Raw genomic sequence first — 18744 nt, 5'->3', positions numbered from 1 at the left:
ACTATTGGAAATGTTAAAAAGTGATACGGTCGGTTGCAAATGTCTTGTCAGTTTGATTATTGTGAATAAACACATAATGGCAAGAAAAGGCCATTCACCTCCATAAAAGCTCATTCACCTCGTACTGTAACTTCCCCATCGGAAAGACTTGAGGCGTAAAAAAGGCCATTCAGCCCGTCATGTTTGTGCCAGCTGAAAAAGAGCTATCCAGTCAAATCCCTCCTTCCAGCACTTGGTCTGTAGTCCTGTCGGTAACGGCACCTCAAAGCATTTCCAGGTGTTTTTAAATGCGAGGCTGCCTTTTGCCTTTCAGATAGTGAATTTCAGACCCCCACCACACTCTCCGGGTGAAAAACATTTCTCCTCAACTCTCGCTAATCCTTCCTCAATTCTAGTCTCACGGCACCGAGGTCCCAGGTTCGATCCCGGCTCTGGGTCACTGTCCATGTGGAGTTTGCACATTCTCCCCGTGTTTGCATGGTTTCGCCCCACAACCCAAAGATGTGCAGGCTAAGTGGATTGGCCAGCTAAATTGCCCCTTAATTGGAAAAAAATAAATTGGGTACTCTAAATTTAGAAATAAAAAAGAATAGTGACTACACTTCAAAAGAACTTTGTTGGCTCTGAAATCCTTTGGGGTGCCTTGAGGTCATGAAAGGTGCTATATAAATGAAAATCTTTATATTTTCTCTTCCCTCTTTGCTTTTTTCCTCCCTTTCTGTCTTTCTATAACCTGCAATGAGTTACAAATCCTTTGTGAAACCACCCAGTTAAACTGACTAACAATAACTGTGAAAATGATATAAAATTGTCACTATTTTATATTTAGCATCGCCACCGCTTAGAACCAACGGATTAGGAATTTATTTTCAGTTTCTTTTACAGGAAAATAACATCCAAATTGAATTCACTCCCAACTGCCTGCATGTGATGTGTTAATTCTTTTCTGTGAATTATATTCCTGGCATACATGTACGGTTTCCATTAAAATATGAATCGATAGGTGGATTTTTCTGCTGTGGTGTTTTGACAGCAACTTTCATCTGTGATGGGCACTTAAAAATTCATGCAAAACAAATCACTTAAGTTTAAAAAAACAGCGTCCAACCGGTTAACAAAAAAACATCTGAAGATGTTGAGGTCGAAGATGTCGCTTGTGCCTTTGGGAATCCTGTCTAATTTTCACACACGTCTGCTGAAGCCTTTAAAGGTTAAACATTGTTGACTAAAATTCATTTATTTGACGTGAATGTGTCTGATTCTAAATTAAATAACTTATCTACTTAAGTCTTTACAATTGCTAATTAAATGAGTGGTTAAACAGTCTAAATTCCGCAGAACGTACACCTTCGCCAATGCCAATACTCGGGTTTTATTAATTCCTGTCAGAATGGTTGGTGGATTTCTGAGCTTGTGAAGGTGCGGAAAGTCCACTGCTGAGAATGGAATGTTCTTCTACTCCTGAGATAAGATGTCTGCATCTAGCCTTGCCAAATCACCAGGCTGCTATATTCATAGTAAAGCTCTCTCCCGTCTACCTCAACGACATGTCTGAAACCTAACCTCGGAAGAACATTTCCACCGTGCATCGTGCGACACTCCTGTTCGCCATGCCAACAGATCTTCTCCAAGTCAGAATTATCTCTCTGCATTTGCTAGTAGCTACTCCTACCTGGGGATCTGCTGCCTTGGTATGTCACGCTCGTCTGTCTTGCGCCACTCTCACATATCCACTGTAGCTCTTCTGCAGCCACTCTGTGAGGCCCGTCATCCAACTCGGCCTAGGTCAGCCCTTCCTTTTGCTGCCCTCCACTGTGATGAACCATAATTTGTTTTATAAATGTCTTTTTATTGGGTTTTTGAACAAAGTATATTTACCATTATGTACACAGCATCAGAAATATTTATATATATGAATAGAAGGGCACACAAACATACCTAAAAAGAAAATAATAATAAAAATAAAATAGAATAAGTGGTAGGTATTGTGCACCAGCTCAACAGCAGCAACTCTGTAAACTGGCAAAATTATTTCCAACATGTAAGTAGGCACTGTTTGTGGGGGGGGGGGGGGGTGGTCCCGCTACTGGGGAGGTTGACATACATTTGGGTGCCGGAGAAACAATTACAGTAAGCAATACTCAAATGAGTTTGGTGTTGGTGTTGTCACTTGCTTCTCCCGAGCGGATCTCACTGCCGTTGTCGTCTCGCACTCACCTCCGCTTCAGCCGTTCCACCCGTCTTTCGCCCTGATTCTCCTTGTTCTCTGTTCCTGTAGATGCCAAGTTTGTTATCGTATCCCGTGCCCTCCTTCCAGCTATAATTTCCCTGCCTCCCCCCCACCTTCCTGGTTCTCCTCTCTTGTTCCCTGTCCCTTTCCACTCCCCCCTCACCCCTGCTTCTGCCCCCTCCCCCTCTCCTGTGGTTCGCCTTTCTTTTCTCTTAGGTTTAGCTGATTCCCCCCCCCCCCCCCCCCCCCCCCCGCTTCCCGGTCTACCTCTCCCTCTCATGCTTTGGCTACTTTCCCCTCATTCTTGGCTACCTGGCTACTCTTCTGCTTGTTCGTTGGCCACAAATAAGTCCCGGAACAATTGGGTGAATGGCTCCCACGTTCTGTGGAAGCCGTCGTCTGACCCTCGGATGGCGAATTCGATTTTCTCCATTTGGAGAGATGTGATGAACCATAATGATAAGAATGGTAGCACATTGGTTAGCACTGTTGCTTCACAGTGTCAGGGACCCCGGTTCGATTCCCAGCTTGGGTCAATGTCTGTGCGGGGTCTTTACCTTCTCCCCGTGTCTGCGTGGGCTTCCTCCGGGTGCTCTGCTTTCCTCCCACAAGCCCCGAAAGACGTGCTGTTGAGAACTTGGGTTGAAAAGCTTACCGCCACAAGGTGATTTGGACATTCTGAATTTACCCGAACAGGCGCCTGGGTGTGGCGTCTAGAGGATTTTCAGAATAACTTCATTGCAGTTTTAATGTAAGCCTACTTGTGACACTAAAAAAAGATTATTTATTATTAAAAAGAACCATAACAAGGGGCGGCACGGTGGTGCAGTGGTTAGCGTTGCTGCCACACGGCACTCAGAACCTGCGTTCGATCCCGGCCCTGGGTCACTGCCCGTGTGGAGTTTGTACATTCTCCCCGTGTCTGCGTGGGTCTCACCCCCACAACCCAAAGATGTGTTGGTTAGGTCGATTGCTCCTTAATTGGAAAAAAATAATTTGGTACTCTAAATTTAAAAAAAAAACCATAACATTTTGGGTAATGTGCACTGTGGAGTTGTGTTCACGAGGAACTGGTCGTGCTGTATTTTGATTTAGGAGTCTTCATTCCTGGACCAACCTCTGGCATTTAAACTAAATCCGACGGCCTTGTGGCGGGAAGTTTTTCGACCCAAGTCCTCATGGGCCTGTGAGTCTGCCACCAAAACGGGGGAGCCAGATTTAGTAAACAAAATGCCAAAAGGCAGTCTGTAGATAAGGTTCACTGAGGATCTAAAATAAAACAGCATCAGGATAAAAGTGGCAGTGAGGAGACTTTCACCCCGTGAGTCTAGGTTGGATTGACATGCAAGTTGAATTGAGTAAACCAATGTGCTTCTGTCTTCCCCTTTGTGGAAAGCAGAGGTTGTTCTATGGGAGCAGAGGGAAGCTTGTGCTATTGCTGATTTAAAGAGGCAATGCAAATTCTTTCCAAATGCTGTGTACATGTCTATTTGTGAAAATGAGTAAATTACGCCAAGTTAGAAGGAAAATTAACAGAGTTTCTTTGGAGTAGCAGTTGTCCAGATACAAGACTGACAAAACTGACAACAGTTCATGTTCACTTCGGATGTTGCCCTTTTCTGCTGCAGGGCCTGACTATAAACGTTATTTTAGAATCTGTTTTGTAAAGTATTTGCATTCGAGGAGGAGTGTAAAAATCCCCAAAATAATTCATTATTAAGCAGCTGACTGCCTTTGTGAAAATAGCTCTGGCATTGTACTAGGACTGTTCAAAAAATTGCATTAAAAAAAAAAATCTTTATTGTCACAAGTAGGCTTACAGTAACACTGCAATGAAGTTACTGTGAAAAGCCTCTAGTCACCACACTCTGGGGCCTGTTCGGGTTCACAGAGGGAGAATTCAGAATGTCCAAATTACCTAACAAGCACGTCTTTCGGGACATGTGGGCGGAAACAGGAGCACCCGAAAGAAAAGCCCACGCAGACACGGGGAGAAGGTGCAGACTCTGCACAGACAGTGGCCCAAGCCGGGAATCGAAGCTGGGACCCAGGCGCTGTGAAGCAACAGTGCTAACCACTAACAGCCAGTTGTGACAAATGGTGACATTTTCAGCATTTGTCGCCAATACACTGTGAAACTGACAGCAACTACAGGGATGCCATTTTTTAGAAAAAAGTTCTTATTTAAAAACAGCAGTTAAAAAAATTGGAGTGGCATGATCCTGTGGTGTACCATTTTGGTGCATGGCAACATGGAATGTCACCATTAGCTCCCACAAAACAAATGGCGGACATTTGTTGTATCACCTTGGAGCCACTCACATCAGGATCAGCATTGGCAGGAACCTGGGAGTAAATTCACAGATCCTGTTAGGGTCAGAGGTAGAATTACAGTAACAACAAAAACAACAACTTGTAGTTTTACCTCATTGTTAATGTAATCAAATGCCCCAACGAGCACTGGACAAAGCAGTTTTACTTAATTTACAGCTTAAAAATGTAGGCCACAACAACAGCCTGTGCGAGCTTCCTCCCACGGCGGGCATTGCCCTCTATTCCTTTCTCCCTCTTGTACTTGTGTACTTTTCCCTTAAATTAACCTATGCTATTTATCCCTGCTACTTTTTGCGGTGACGAGTTTCACATTCTAACCAGTCTCTGGGTGAAGACGTTTTTCCTGAATTCACTGTTGAATCTATTTGTAGCTATCTTAAGTTCCTATAAAAAACGTTTGCTTGTATTTGCGCGAGCTTCTTTCAAATGAGCGTACCTAATGGTATGATTATTGTTCCTTTCTTTCACAGAAGCCTACAGTTTTGCTTCACCACACGTTACAGTCACTCCATCTACAGGCCTGCTGAATCCATCCATACCAATATCCTGTCATGGGCTGCAGTCTTCCTGTCCAGTGGCGTCTGTGCTACCACCAACAAATCAAATGATGGGATATGGGGCAAACATTGACACTGGAGCTTCAAACTACTACTTGACTCCTAATGTAAGACCAAATGGTGCTCCAACTCTTGAGAGTCCAAGGATAGAAATTACTTCTTATCCAGGAATACATATTGGCCATAATCAGTTTGCTGGTGAAACTGAAGTGGACGGAATTGAGAATGGTTCTGGCTGCAAGCGCTCCAATTCACTAGTTACCCTGACTCTACCAAATGCAGATGTCTACCGAGATCCCTCGTGCTTAAGCCCAGCAAGCAGCCTTTCTTCTCGAAGTTGCCATTCTGAAGCATCTGAGTCCAGTTACTCCATCCCGTATGATACCTCTCCACTGACCTCTCCTTGGCAGTCACCATGCGTCTCACCCAAGGGCACTGCCCACGAGGAAGGATTCCCTCGTGGGCAAGCTGCATGCACCCTTTGGAATTCACCGGGACACTCACCAGGCCCTTCACCGAGAACAAGTATCACCGAGGAGAACTGGTTAAGTCCACGACCAACCTCGAGGCCATCGTCGAGGCCGCCATCTCCCTGTGGCAAGAGAAGGCATTCGTTCAACGGTGGATACTACCGCCAGCCATCCTATTCACCACACCATTCTCGAACCCCATCACCGCAAGCTTCCCCTCGGGTAAGCGTAACCGAGGAAACCTGGTCGGGGAGTGGAAACCAGTACAATTCTGCTATCCTTGCTGCCATTACAGCGCTCACCACTGACACAGGTATGGATATCAATGACAGTATTCCTGTCAAGTCCCCAAGAAGAACTATACAAGACCAAAACCCTTCTATGTCTTTCAAGCCTGAACCAGGGAATGATGAACAAATAACTTATTCACCATCTGGAGATCCACTGCAGGAAGAATTTTCTGCATCTCGCCTTCTTATCAAAAAAGAAACTTTCTGTGAACAGTATTTATCAGTACCTCAGCATCCATATCCATGGGCTAAACCAAAATCTGTGTCATCATCATCATCATCCTTTGCCAGGTACGAAAGGTAGAAATCTGTGGTCTAGCTCAGTGCTTTTCAAACTTTTTTTCCGGGGACCCATTTTTACCAAGCGGCCAACCTTCGGGACCCAACCCGGCCGACCTTCGCTACCCACGCCGGCCAATCTGCGCAACCCACCATTTTCTCTTACCTTGTTTGTTGCTGACAAAAATGGAGGAAATGATTTTGGGTCCCTTTGGCCCCAATGATCCCTTTGAGGAAATAAAAGGCTGCGACCATATAAAGAAAATGCGGCCGCACTGCGCATGCATGCCCAATCATCGGTGTGCATGTGCATACTTTTGCGCCATTTTGAAGGCCGCTTGCAGCCGGCATTATTAAAAGCTGGCTGCTATGGCTGTTGCACGTGGATTTGCGCGATTGGGTGCGCCGTGACGGATGGCTTCGTGACCCTCCTGACACCTGCCCGCGACCCATCCGTGGGTCGCGCCCCTGAGTTTGACAATGCCTGGGCTAGAAAATCCAGACCGTATTGAACATGTAGCTAGTTTACAGAAATGTCTTAAAAGGTGGTAGACTTTCATAAGAAGGAAGGTTTGCATTTATATAGAACCCTTTGCAACCTCCAGCTGTCTCAAGATACTTTACAGTACTGAAGTTCAGAGAAATTATATATAGCTGTAAATAGTTCTGTCCACCACTAGTATAAAAATAATGGGCTGAATTATGCAGATAGCCACAAATGAATAGCTGTTCATTGCACATACACTTTCCCACAAACCTTCTATTGCTTTTGCACGGGGATCAGATAGATAATCTGGCACAGCACCCTCCACAGGGGACCTGTGTGAATAGAGGCAAGTAACTGAGTACCTCCTTAACCAATCCTTACTGAGGCATGAGGAGTTTGAACCAGGAAGTGTCAATTAGAATACTTAATTCAATGTCAAATCATGCGGGGAAAACAAAATAAAGAGTGTGAAAACGGGATGAGAAGAGAGAGAGATGAGATTTTATTGAAAAAGTGATCAAGTTTTCAAGTTTTTAACACCTGCAACAATAATTAAATTCTTAAGGAATGAGAACCCACGCACCTGGAAGCTATTTTTTATTGCCAGAGAGGTTATTTGAAAGTAATCAAAATTCAGAACACTGTTTCAAATTCACTCACACTGGAATTGACAAGCCCTAATGTAAAGTGTATCAATCAGATAAGTAAGCAATGTTTCCACTTCACGTGTTTCAGCAGCGAGTCTCTTTGCGGGGTACCTGTGTAGCACAACTTCAGGAGGAGTGGGGCAACTTGGGCAGCAACTTTCAGGTTAGACCAAGCACAAAATCCAGATCACTAATAACTGCAGTGCTTTCTATCCTTACCTGCTCATTAGTGATTCCTTTTGAAATATTGAACATTTTGCATTGCAGATCATTTTTTTTACTCAATGAGGTAAAGCTTTCCTAATTCCTGTGTATTTCTGGGAAGCACAGCTATAAGACCTATTGACTACAAAAAAATATTGAGTAACATATTTGCGAAGGAATGAATCCTCCATGAGACATCTCTGGATCCCTTTACTCTAATATTCCATTCAGTATTTTGAGGTATAGGTGATGGAACTCATGTTTGCCATCAATATAACAAATCATGACAGGAATTATTTCACTGAATTGTTAATGAGCGTGATACTCAGAGGTCAAAAAGAATATAAGTAGGCCATTCAGCCCTGTAAGCCTATTTGCCATTCTCTTAGCTCCTTGGCTTAACCTCTTGGTTCTGGAACCCCAGACAAAGTCATAACAATCTCACTTTTGAAATTTTCAGTTTTGTAAAATAAATTTAAAGTACCCAATTCAGTTTTTTTAACCATTAAGGGCAATTTAGCATGGCCAATTCCACACGGACAGTGTCCCGGGACCGAGATCGAACCCGGGTCCTTGGCGACGTGAGGCAGCAGCGCAAACCATTGCGGCCCCGTGCCGTCCTGAAAATTTCAGCTTACTCCCAGGTTCAACAGTTTTTTGAGAGTCAGGGGCCGGGATTCTCCAACCAAGTCGGAGAATTGCCGGTTGGGGGGGGGTGCGAGAATCCCGCCACGCCACTCCGGACCGCCAGGTCACCGCGGCGCCGGTCGGGGGCCGTTGAAAGCGGCCACCGTAGCGATTCTCCACGCTCGAGGGGCCGAGTGTCCCAAGTTCCGCTGAGTCTCGCCGCCGTGGTTTACATATGGTCCCACCTGGTGGGACCTCGGCGTTCTGGCTGCAGGTTTCGTCCTGGTGTGGGGGCGGAGGGATCCAACTCGGCCGGGGGGGGGGGGGGGGGGGGGGGGGGGTCCCCACAGTGGGGGGTCCCCACAGTGGCCATGCCCGTAATCGGGTGCTACTGATTGGCGGGCGTGCTCATTCCGGGGGGGCCTATGTTCCTCCGCGCCGGGCTCCTGTAGGGCTCCGCCATGTTGCACGGGGGCCGGCGCGGAGACATCAATCACGCGCATGCGCCTTGCGGAGGCGGCTGTCGCGCGCACGTGCGGACCCGTGAAGGCCGTGCAGGGCCGGCTTTCGGTGCCGGAGCAGCACACAGCACTACGGCGCCGTGCTAACCCCCCAAGAAGGGGAGAATTACTGGGCTTGGAGGCCCATTGATGCCGACGTCGCTCGCGCCGGTTTTGATGCCGGTGTCAACACTTGGCCGTGATATCGGTGAATCCCGGCCCGGGTTCCTGATTTCCAGAACCTTCTGTGCAAATAAATGTTTCCTGACATCGCACATGAATGACCGAGATTTAGTTTTAAGATTCTACCCCCAAAGAAAGATGAATTACGAAGAAACATTGCTCAATATTTTACACTGTAATTTTAAAAAAGCATGTTTTTATCATTGAATAATTTGGTTACAGAAATATTTTAGTACATTTTGATGGACTATTGGATAGGAAATCAAAAAAATATATGGCATAAGGTATCTGGTACCACCTCCAAATGCAGTTGAAGGAACCCTGCGAAGCTCACAAACGTCATGCAGGAGGTAAAAGTAGTCAGTTTTACGAGACACAACATTGAAGACCCGCTCGGAATAATTTTCAAATCTTAAAAATGATAAATATATAAAACTGAACCAAATGAATTCCAGAATGCACAAAGTGAAGCATTCCTATAATGAATCGATTCCCGGCTTGGGTGACTGTCTGTGTGGAGTCTGCACGTTCTCCCCGTGTGTGCGTGGGTTTCCTCCGGGTGCTCCGGTTTCCTCCCAGTCCAAAGATGTGCAGGTTAGGTGGATTGGCCATGATAAATTGCCCTTAGTGTCCAAAATTGCCCTTACTGTTGGGTGGGGTTACTGGGTTATGGGGATAGGGTGAAGGTGTTAACCTTGGGTAGGGTGCTCTTTCCAAGAGCCGGGGCAGACTCAATGGGCTGAATGGCCTCCTTCCGCACTGTAAATTCTATGATTGTGTATGACATATATGAATGCAAAATTTCCTTTTGGGAGTAGGTTTGGTGAAATCAGGGAAATCTCCATCCCGCCCCTCAATTCCCAGGATAGGTTTAACATTCTTACGTATACCTAAAGCCGGCGTTAGTTTGGAAGAGACTGTCAACATACAGTGGCTAGCACTGTGGCTTCACAGCGCCAGGGTCCCAGGTTCGATTCCCCATTGGGTCACTGTCTGTGCGGAGTCTGAACGTTCTCCCTGTCGCTGCGTGGGTTTCCTCCGGGTGCTCTGGTTTCCTCCCACAAGTCCCGAAAGACTTGCTTGTCAGGTGAATTGGACATTCTGAATTTTCCTACACAGGCGTGGCGACTAGGGGATTTTCGCAGATACTTCATTGCAGTGTTAATGTAAGCCTACTTGTGACACTAATAAAGATTCTTATTATTATGAGAACTACAACTTGCTTTAAATACCATTGTTATTTCAAAAAATAGCTCTTTCAACCAATAAAACCGTTTTAGTAGGAAATAAGCCTGTACAATCCATGTAGTAGATCAAGAGAGGAAATGTGAATATTGGAGCTCCTCATACTTTTTAATATTATAATAATAATCACTTATTGTCACAAGTAGGCTTGAATGAAGTTACTGTGAAAAGCCCCTAGTCGCCACATTCCGGAGCCTGTCCGGGGAGGCTGGTACGGGAATTGAACCCACGCTGCTGGCATTGTTCTGCATTACAAGCCAGTTATTTAGCCCAGTGTGCTAAACCAGCCCCAGTCTGTCTATTTTGAGGACATTCTGTGCATAATGTAAAAGTTGCTCAATTGTCTGGCTACTGATTCATTTGCCACATACATTCTCCGCCCCCCCCACGCCAGGTGGGAGAATAGCGGGAGGGCCTCCCGACATTTTTCACGCCCTCCCGCTATTCTCTCCCCCCCCACGCCCGACCCACGCCACAAATCGACGCTCGCCGTTTTCTACGGCGAGCGGCGATTCTCCGGGGCCGAGCGGCCGGGCCTTCACGCCCGTTTCACCACAGCAGCAAACACACCTGCTCGCTGCCGTCATGAAATGGGTGCCAGATGCCCATTTAGGGCATCTAGAGGCCCGATTGGCACGGAAGCACCACGACTGTGCTCGGGAGGGGACAGGCCCGCGATCAGTGCCCACCGATCGTCGGCCCAGCGTCCAAAACAGACGCACTCTTTCCCCTCCGCCGCCCGACTAGATCAAGCCGCCACGTCTTGCCGGGCGGCTGAGGAGAAAGACGGCAACTGCGCATGCGCGGGTTGGCGTTGTCCAACCTGCGCATGCGCGGCTGACGTCATCGGCCGCGTCAGCCGCCGTGACGCTTGACGTGTGGCCTTGACGACCGTCGTCAAGGCTGCGCTGCCGTGACGCACGGGGCCGCGCTCCTAGCCCCGCCCGTCTTCAAATAGTTTGGGACTTTGCAGTCGTTTAAAGGAGCAGAATCACAAAATTGTTACAGTGCAAAAGGCCATTTGGCCCATCGCGTCTGCACCGCCTCTCAAAATGAGCACCATTCTCCTGCTCATTGTTTCTGTTTAAGTATTCATCCAGAGCCCTGTTGAATGCTTCGAATGAAACTTGCCTCCACCAAACTTCCAGGCAGTGCATTGCAGATCCGAACCCCTCGCTGGACGGGATTCTACAGTCTCATCCATGGCGGGACCTGTCGTGAGTGAGAACAGAATATTTGTCGTTCCAGCCAAAACTCCATTCACTGGATTTGGATTTGGATTTTGTTTATTGTCATGCGTACCGAGGTACAGTGAAAAGTATTTTTCTGCGAGGAGCTCAACAGATCATTAAGTACAGGGAAAGAAAAGGAAGTGAAAGAAAATACACAATAGGGCAACACAAAGTAACGATTATAAGTTAAGTAAAAAGAGAATCTGTTAGGGAGAGCTCGCAGAGAGTCGCCACGCTCCGGCGCCATCTTGTGCTGTCAGTAGCACTGGAAAATCCCAGCCGTTCCAGGGGACGGAGGAGTCTGGCCTTTGCATGAGAAAGTTTGTTTCTCACATCACATTTACCCATAAAGTCAGACACAGTGATAAGAGATTGTTAAGAAGAGGCACAGGATCAGATATAAGGGAGGTGTGCCCATTTACCCAAGGCTTGGTTACATTTATCAGAAGAACTGAACTGACTGAAGCAGGATGATTGCAGAAGACAGCAATTTTAGATTACGTGCAACTACCAATGTGGGTGGCACAGTGGCTAGCACTGCTACCTCACAGCGCCAGGGTCCCAGGTTCAATTCCGGCCTTGGGTGCACTTTCTCCCCGTGTCTGCGTGGGTTTCCTCCGGGTGCTCCGGTTTCCTCCCACAGACCAAAGATGTGCAGGTTGAGTGGAATGGCCATGCTAAATTGCCCCTTAATGTCCAGGGATGTACAGGTTAAGGGGTTATAGGGCTATCGGGATAGGGCGGGGTAGTGGGCTTGGGTGGAGTGCTATTTCAGAGGGTCGGTGCAGACTCGATGGGCCACATGACCTCCTTCTGCACTGTAGGGATGCTATGATTCTATGACGAATCACATTGGCCCCTGGTAGTTTAAGAATTTCTTCTGAAAGGTATCAGCACTACGGAAAACGCCGGAAAGAGAAGCAGAGATGTGCAACATAATGTGGACTCTGTAGCACCTGGGTTCCCTGATGCACCATCGATTGCACGCGAGGCGAGTGATTTACCAATGTCAGGCTTTAATTAACTAGAACACAGCCTGGCGATCGTCTACAGTGGAAAGGAACGATCGTCAGGCTTCTGAGCATTTATACCTCGTTGATAGAGGCGTGGTTAACTCAGCCTCTCGGCCAATCGGTCGAGAGGCACATGACCGACCAGGGCCAATGGTAAGCCGATGTTCTGGCCCAATGGCAGACGAGTATGCAGATCATATCATCACATTCCCAAAATGCGAATGCTCAGCAGATAGTATTAAAAGTAAAGATTGTGATTGATGTAACTCAAGGATGAGGGAAACAAATATTTTGAAATGAGACAACGCAGCGGATGAACTGAGGAAGAGCTGAATGCTGGACCATCCAAGATGGTCCATCGTGATACCAAATTCTGCTTCATAGTGGACATGGTGAGAGTGAGTCCCCAGTGTATAATCTGGGCAACAGGAAATGGGAAACACAACAGAGACAGAGACTTACAATATCTAGTAGTGTAATGTGGTACTATAGTAAATCTACTAAGATGATTGAAAGATAATCCTTTAACATTCCATCGGAGCAGGAGGACTGTTTATAGTTAAATCTACTTATTATTTTATTTATTTTGATGGGATATTAATTACTGAAAATTTCAATGAGATTAGACCCTGAACAAATGTGGTGTAGCGTAACATGTGACGTTATCTTCGGCTGGATTTTGCAGTCTTCCATTTTTGTGTTTGAAGGTGAATTGAGACATAAAATTCAGAAGGTGACCTTCCCGCCATCCACAAGCCTGTCATATCAGATTAGTCATGATCTCATTGAAAGGCGGAGCAGATTCAATGGGCCGAATGGCCTACTTCTGCACCTACATCTTATGGTCTAATACTGAGATAAGATCACTATTAATTGCCCAAATTCAGTTACCCCGTGGTGATGGGGTTGGGTGGCCCACTTGAGCCTGGGTCTGCTTATGAACTGAGCACTCAAGGGCCTCATTCTGCCCCCAATTTATTTTACCTGCAGCAGGGGCCACCCATCACATGTGGGAAGCCCAGCAGCTTCAGATGTACATGCTAGTGTCACGCAACTTGTTGGGTACCTTCTTTGCAGGTCCTGGGCCCTTTGGAGACATCCTCCCCCCCCCCAAATCTATCCTCCACAACACCCCCTACCCACCCCTTACCACCGCCCACCCACCCCCTAATCTTTCCCTGGCCTCCAAGCATCTCCCCCACCTCACCTCCCCTCACCTCACCTCCCTTCCCTTCACTGAAACCCCCGATCCCAGATTTAGCTGAGCTCCCAGGCCTGGTGGGACTGCCTGCATTTCAAGCTACGGCCATTGCTTCTGGCTGCCGTGGCTGAGATCTCAGAGCTGACAACCAACCAGATTGGCGCTCAGCTCGCTAAGTCAGGGCTCCCTCCCCACAACAGGACGGAGATCTTGCCTCAAAGCAATTGACGGTGGTTGCAGAACTACATTGCTACAAAGAAAAGTACCGCACAGGAACAGGCCCTTCGGCCCTCCAAGCCTGTGCCGACCATGTTGCCCGTCTAAACTAAAATCTTCTCCACTTCCTGGGTCTGTATCCCTCTATTCCCATCCTATTCATGTATTTGTCAAGATGCCCCTTAAACGTCACTATCGTCCCTGCTTCCACCACCTCCTCCGGCAGCGGGTTCCAGGCACCCACGACCCTCTGTGTAAAAAACTTGCCTCGTACATCTCCTTTAAACCTTGCCCCTCGCACCGTAAACCTATGTCCCCTAGTAATTGACCTCTCTACCCTGGGAAAAAGTATCTGATTCTCCACTCTGTCTTTGCCCCTCATAATTTTGTAGACCTCTATCAGGTCGCCCCTCAACCCCCGACATTCCAGTGAGAACAAACCGAGATTATTCAACCTCTCCTCATAGCTAATGCCCTCCATACCAGGCAACATCCTGGTAAATCTCTTCTGCACCCTCCCTAAAGCCTCCACATCCTTCTGGTAGTGTGGCAACCAGAATTGAACACTATACTCCAAGTGTGGCCTAACTAAGGTTCTATACAGCTGCAAGATTATTTGCCAATTTTTATACTCAATGCCCTGGCCAACGAAGGCAAACATGCCGTATGCCTTCTTGACTACCTTCTCCACCTGTGTTGCCCCTTTCAGTGACCTGTGGACCTGCACACCTAGACCTGTCTGACTGTCAATACACCTGAGGGTTCTACTATTCACTGTATAGTCCCTACCTGCATTAGACCTTCCAAAATGCTACGTGGGGAAGCCGGCAGGATTGTGAGCCAGAGGGTGGCAAGGACAGTGGTGTCCCACAGAACTCAGCCCCTTGAGTCTCAAATGAGTGAAACAAATTATTATTTTCAATTAAGTTCAAAGGACCTCTGGCCAGACATATATTGCACAGGTGTTGGTTAATTTATACTCACAATATATTTATTATAAATATTTATACGTGAAATATTTATTGTGATATATGCAAGGTTTGTTTATGTATGCAGTTATTTTGGGGTGTTTAAAGCAGATTTGTAAGATCACTAAATGCCATGTATTTCCTCTCTTCAGCCCTTCTTTGCCTGCCCTCGACTGGCAGTTGCCGTTCCATTCAGGACCGTATGAGCTTGAGGTTGAGGTGCAACCAAAATCACATCACAGAGCACATTATGAGACAGAAGGGAGTCGAGGAGCTGTAAAGGCATCTGGTGGGGGACACCCTATTGTGCAGGTATGGATGCCATATAAATACATCCTTTTTCTTTCAGATGTTGAAATATCTGCACTCTATTTGCTCTTAAAATATTTTTTTCTTAGTCGAAGTAAAGGGAATGTGTGGACCATGTGCCCTGAAGGATGTGGCACAGTAATAATTCCATTTTGGGACGCAACCTACATTTTGATCTTGATTCTTTCTGGAAATGTGAGTGAGTGGCCTTTATTTCAAAGGGAATGGAGTATTGTTGGAACCAACAATTCTACGGACACGTGCTTGTAGGATTAGAATAGCGGTTTTAATATACTTACAACAGAGCCAGCCTGTTAGCCGTTGAACTTTCGGTGAACTGGCCGGCTGACCCTGTGGCACTGATCTTTATACAGCAGCTCCCGGGGGGAGGAGTCCTGGGCGGAGCCAAGGGAGGAGCCCCGTACAACTCTCAAGCATTCCCAGAGCTACTCCCCCTGGAGGTCAGATAGTGCAACTGCACTTACAATATAGACACATGTATATACAGGTTATAATCCGGTGTGAATCACATTCACCACAAGTATAAAAATAGGGAAGTCCCTGCTAAAACTATACAAGGCACTAGTTACACCACACCTGGAATACATGTGAACAGTCTTGATCCCCTTATCTGAGGGAAAGATATACAGGCATTGGAGACAGTCCAGAGATGGTTTACAAGGATCATCTCGGGTATGGAGGGATTTCCCTATGAGGAGAGGGTGAGTAGGTTGGGCTTGTTCTCATTGGAGTTTAGAAGAATGACTGGATAGATGCTGAGAGGTTGTTTCCCCTTGTGGAAGAGTCCAGGACCAGAGGGCATAATCTCTCATGAGCCATCAATTGCACGAGAGACGAGTTGCTATACAAAAGTTAGGCTTTAATAAGCTAGAACTTAGCCCTGCGGTTATCTACAATAAAATGGACGACCGCCGGGCGCTTCGACTATTTATACCTCGGTAAGGAGGCGTGGTTAACTCAGCCTCTCGACCAATCGGAGAGCTGTCACATGACTGGTCTCAACCAATCGGTCGAGAGGCACATGACCGACCAGGGCCAATGGTAAGCCGGTGTTCTGCACCAATGGCAGACAGCTATGCAAATCATATCACCACAATCTCAGAATAAGGGGTTGTTCATTTGAAACAGGGATGAGAAGGAATTTCTTCTCTCAGAGGGTAGTGAATCTGTGGAATTCGTTATCGCAGACAGCTGTAGAGGCTGGGTCGATAAGTATGTTCAAGGCTCAGATGTGTTAATGGCAGAATAAAGTTCAGTGCTACCAGAAAGCAAAACACGAGAATGATATACAAACAGATAGCAGGGGGAAAATACAAAATGGACGACAGAGTTAATGGTCTGAAGTTGTTGAACTCGATGTTGGGTCAAGAAGGCTGTAAAGTGCCGAATAGGACAATCAGGCGCTGTTACTGAAACTTGCTTTGGGCTTCAATGGAACATTGCAGTAGGCCAAAGACAGAAATGTGAGCATGAGGGCAAGATGGTAGCAAGGAGGAAATTTAGTGAGAGCGGAAATTGGGTGCAGAGGAGAGAGAAGGTGCTAAGTAAATGAACCAAACTTTCTTTAACACTGACCTATATGGAGCTTTGCTCATGCCCCTTCTGCAAGTTTGGACCCTGCACCTGAGGAAGGGTCTTGTATATTGGCCTTGGAGGGGATACAGTGCAGATTGACTGGAATGACACCAAGGCAGAATTCTTCATCATCAGCATTGGCACTCTCATGCACACCCCCGACTTCCGCACACTACCACCACAAACATCAGCATTGGGGGCTCCTCCCCCGCATCAAACATAACGTGAATTCCACCCCAATGGGGCTGCCCCAGAGGATCCGCTCCATACATAGCCCTTGGCATAGGTTCGCACTGTCAACCTGTGCCCAGACCTTAGAGACCCCGGATGGTCAGCAACAGGGCAGGATAGTACCCTGTCACCTGGGCACCTTAGTACTACCATCATAAGACCATAAGACATAGGAGCAGAATTAGGCCACTCGGCCCATCGAGTCTGCTCTGCCATTCAATCGCGGCTGATATATTTCTCATCTCCATTCTCCTGCCTTCACCCATAACCCCTGATCCCCTTATTAATCAAGAACCTATCTAGTTCTGTCTCAAAGGCACTCAGTGATTTGGCCTCCAAAGCCTTCTGTGGCAAAGAGTTCCACAAATTCACCACCCTCTGGCTGAAGAAATTCCTCCTCATCTCTGTTTTAAAGGATCGTCCCTTCAGTCTGAGATTGTGTCCTCGGGTTCTAGTTTCTCCTACAAAAATCCCCTCCACATTCACTCTGTCAGGTTGGCACTGCCAGGGGTTGGGCCTGGGGAGTGGGCCTTGCCTATTAGAGAGGGCGAGGGGAGGTTCTAGGAGTTAGGGAAAGTTTGGAGCGGTGAAGGTGGGGGTTCCGGAAAGCAGGAGGTGGGGCCTGAAAGAGGAGGGAGGTGGGTGCAGAAACTGGGACTGCCGGTCAAAATGGCGCCCCGCTCTGCGAAGAGTTGGTCCTGCTGGCGAGTTCAGCTCCTCAGTGCAGGAAACTAACAAAAGTGCGGCCTGGGTGGGGAGAAGCTCCGGCACTATCGCCGTCCAGAAACACCCCACCAAAAGCGGTGGAAAGTGGACTTTGTTTCATGTCCGCTGAATAGCGCCCCTGATGTCACGTCAGCGAGTTATGAATATTCAGTTGGGGCAGATCATGTGGCTGAGGGCGCTCAGTAAGTATATGAAAATGTATTTAAATGAGGTTCCTGGCCGTTCTGATTGTGAACTCCGTTAGGTTAGCGGCGATGGGCATGGAAAATCGTAAAACCCAATCTCTCCGGCGAGAATTGTGTTTTCTGATTCTCGCGGGTTCTTCACCCGCGTCGCCATTCTCAGTGATGGTTAATCTGGGTTGAAAATCGTCCCCCCCCCCCCCCCCCCCCCCCCCCCCCCCTTGAGTTTTGACGACTGAGATCTGATTTAATTGCAGTGTTTAAAATGATTCAATAGGATAGATGGCGACAGTTGACTCGGAGAGTCCGCGTTGCTGCAGCAACATGCACTTTGCAGCCTGGAACGCTGAATAAGCGATGGCAGAGGCGACAATGTTCTCTCTGTCATATGGCTGCTCAGCAACCTCTCCTGTTCTTCTCTCCTGCCACTGGTGTGTGTCATGATATGCAGACGTGCAGATCATGATATACAGACAGGCACAGACAGGCAGCTAATGAACACAGAGAACAGGACATGACCAATGAGCAGGCAGGACACTCAGGGGTGGTATCTCACTATAAAAGGCACGAGGCACTCACACTCCGCCTCTTTCCACTGATGAACATCTACAGTGTGCGTCAGGGTGTATGTACAGTATCACACCTCCAGCACGTGGCTCAGAGCTAGTCTGGTTCAGTCAGACAGAGTAACCACACTTCGGTTAGCAGAGAGTCGAATTCATAGAGAACTGTGCTAACTGTGCTACTGGTTCAATAAATCAGATTGAACTAACTTCAAGGTCTGGAATATCTTTTGGTTAAAGCTGCATCCAGTTGCAGCCTGTGTTATCCCAGAGTACATAACTCAACAGTGTGTGGGAAGGATTTGCAGGTTGATACTTAACCTGTTTGGCCGAGTTATGAGTGCGACCTCCTTGGCCATAAAGTCCAGGGGTGGGTCTTCACCCTGGAGCATCTGTCTCAGAGGTCGTGGCACTACCCACTGACCTCCACAATAGGGTAGGTACAAGCAAGTTA

The 18744-nt window shown here is 47.2% G+C and overlaps 1 protein-coding gene across 3 annotated transcripts in view; it reads left to right on the top strand.

The window, feature by feature from the left end:
* The window catches only part of nfatc1 (nuclear factor of activated T cells 1), a 280623-nt gene that overhangs the window by 10253 nt on the left and 251626 nt on the right, over positions 1-18744 (top strand). For all 3 annotated transcript variants that reach the window (XM_038810247.1, XM_038810248.1, XM_038810249.1), the window contains exons 2-3: positions 5035-6172; positions 14836-14995. In XM_038810247.1, the coding sequence (XP_038666175.1) occupies positions 5035-6172; positions 14836-14995 (1298 nt within the window). The remainder of the gene's footprint in view (positions 1-5034; positions 6173-14835; positions 14996-18744) is intronic.

The sequence above is a fragment of the Scyliorhinus canicula genome, chromosome 10 (assembly GCF_902713615.1).
Source record: "Scyliorhinus canicula chromosome 10, sScyCan1.1, whole genome shotgun sequence".
Lineage (NCBI taxonomy): Eukaryota > Metazoa > Chordata > Chondrichthyes > Carcharhiniformes > Scyliorhinidae > Scyliorhinus > Scyliorhinus canicula.
The sequence above is the reverse complement of the archived record's forward strand: the minus strand, read 5'-3'. Positions and strand labels throughout refer to the sequence as shown.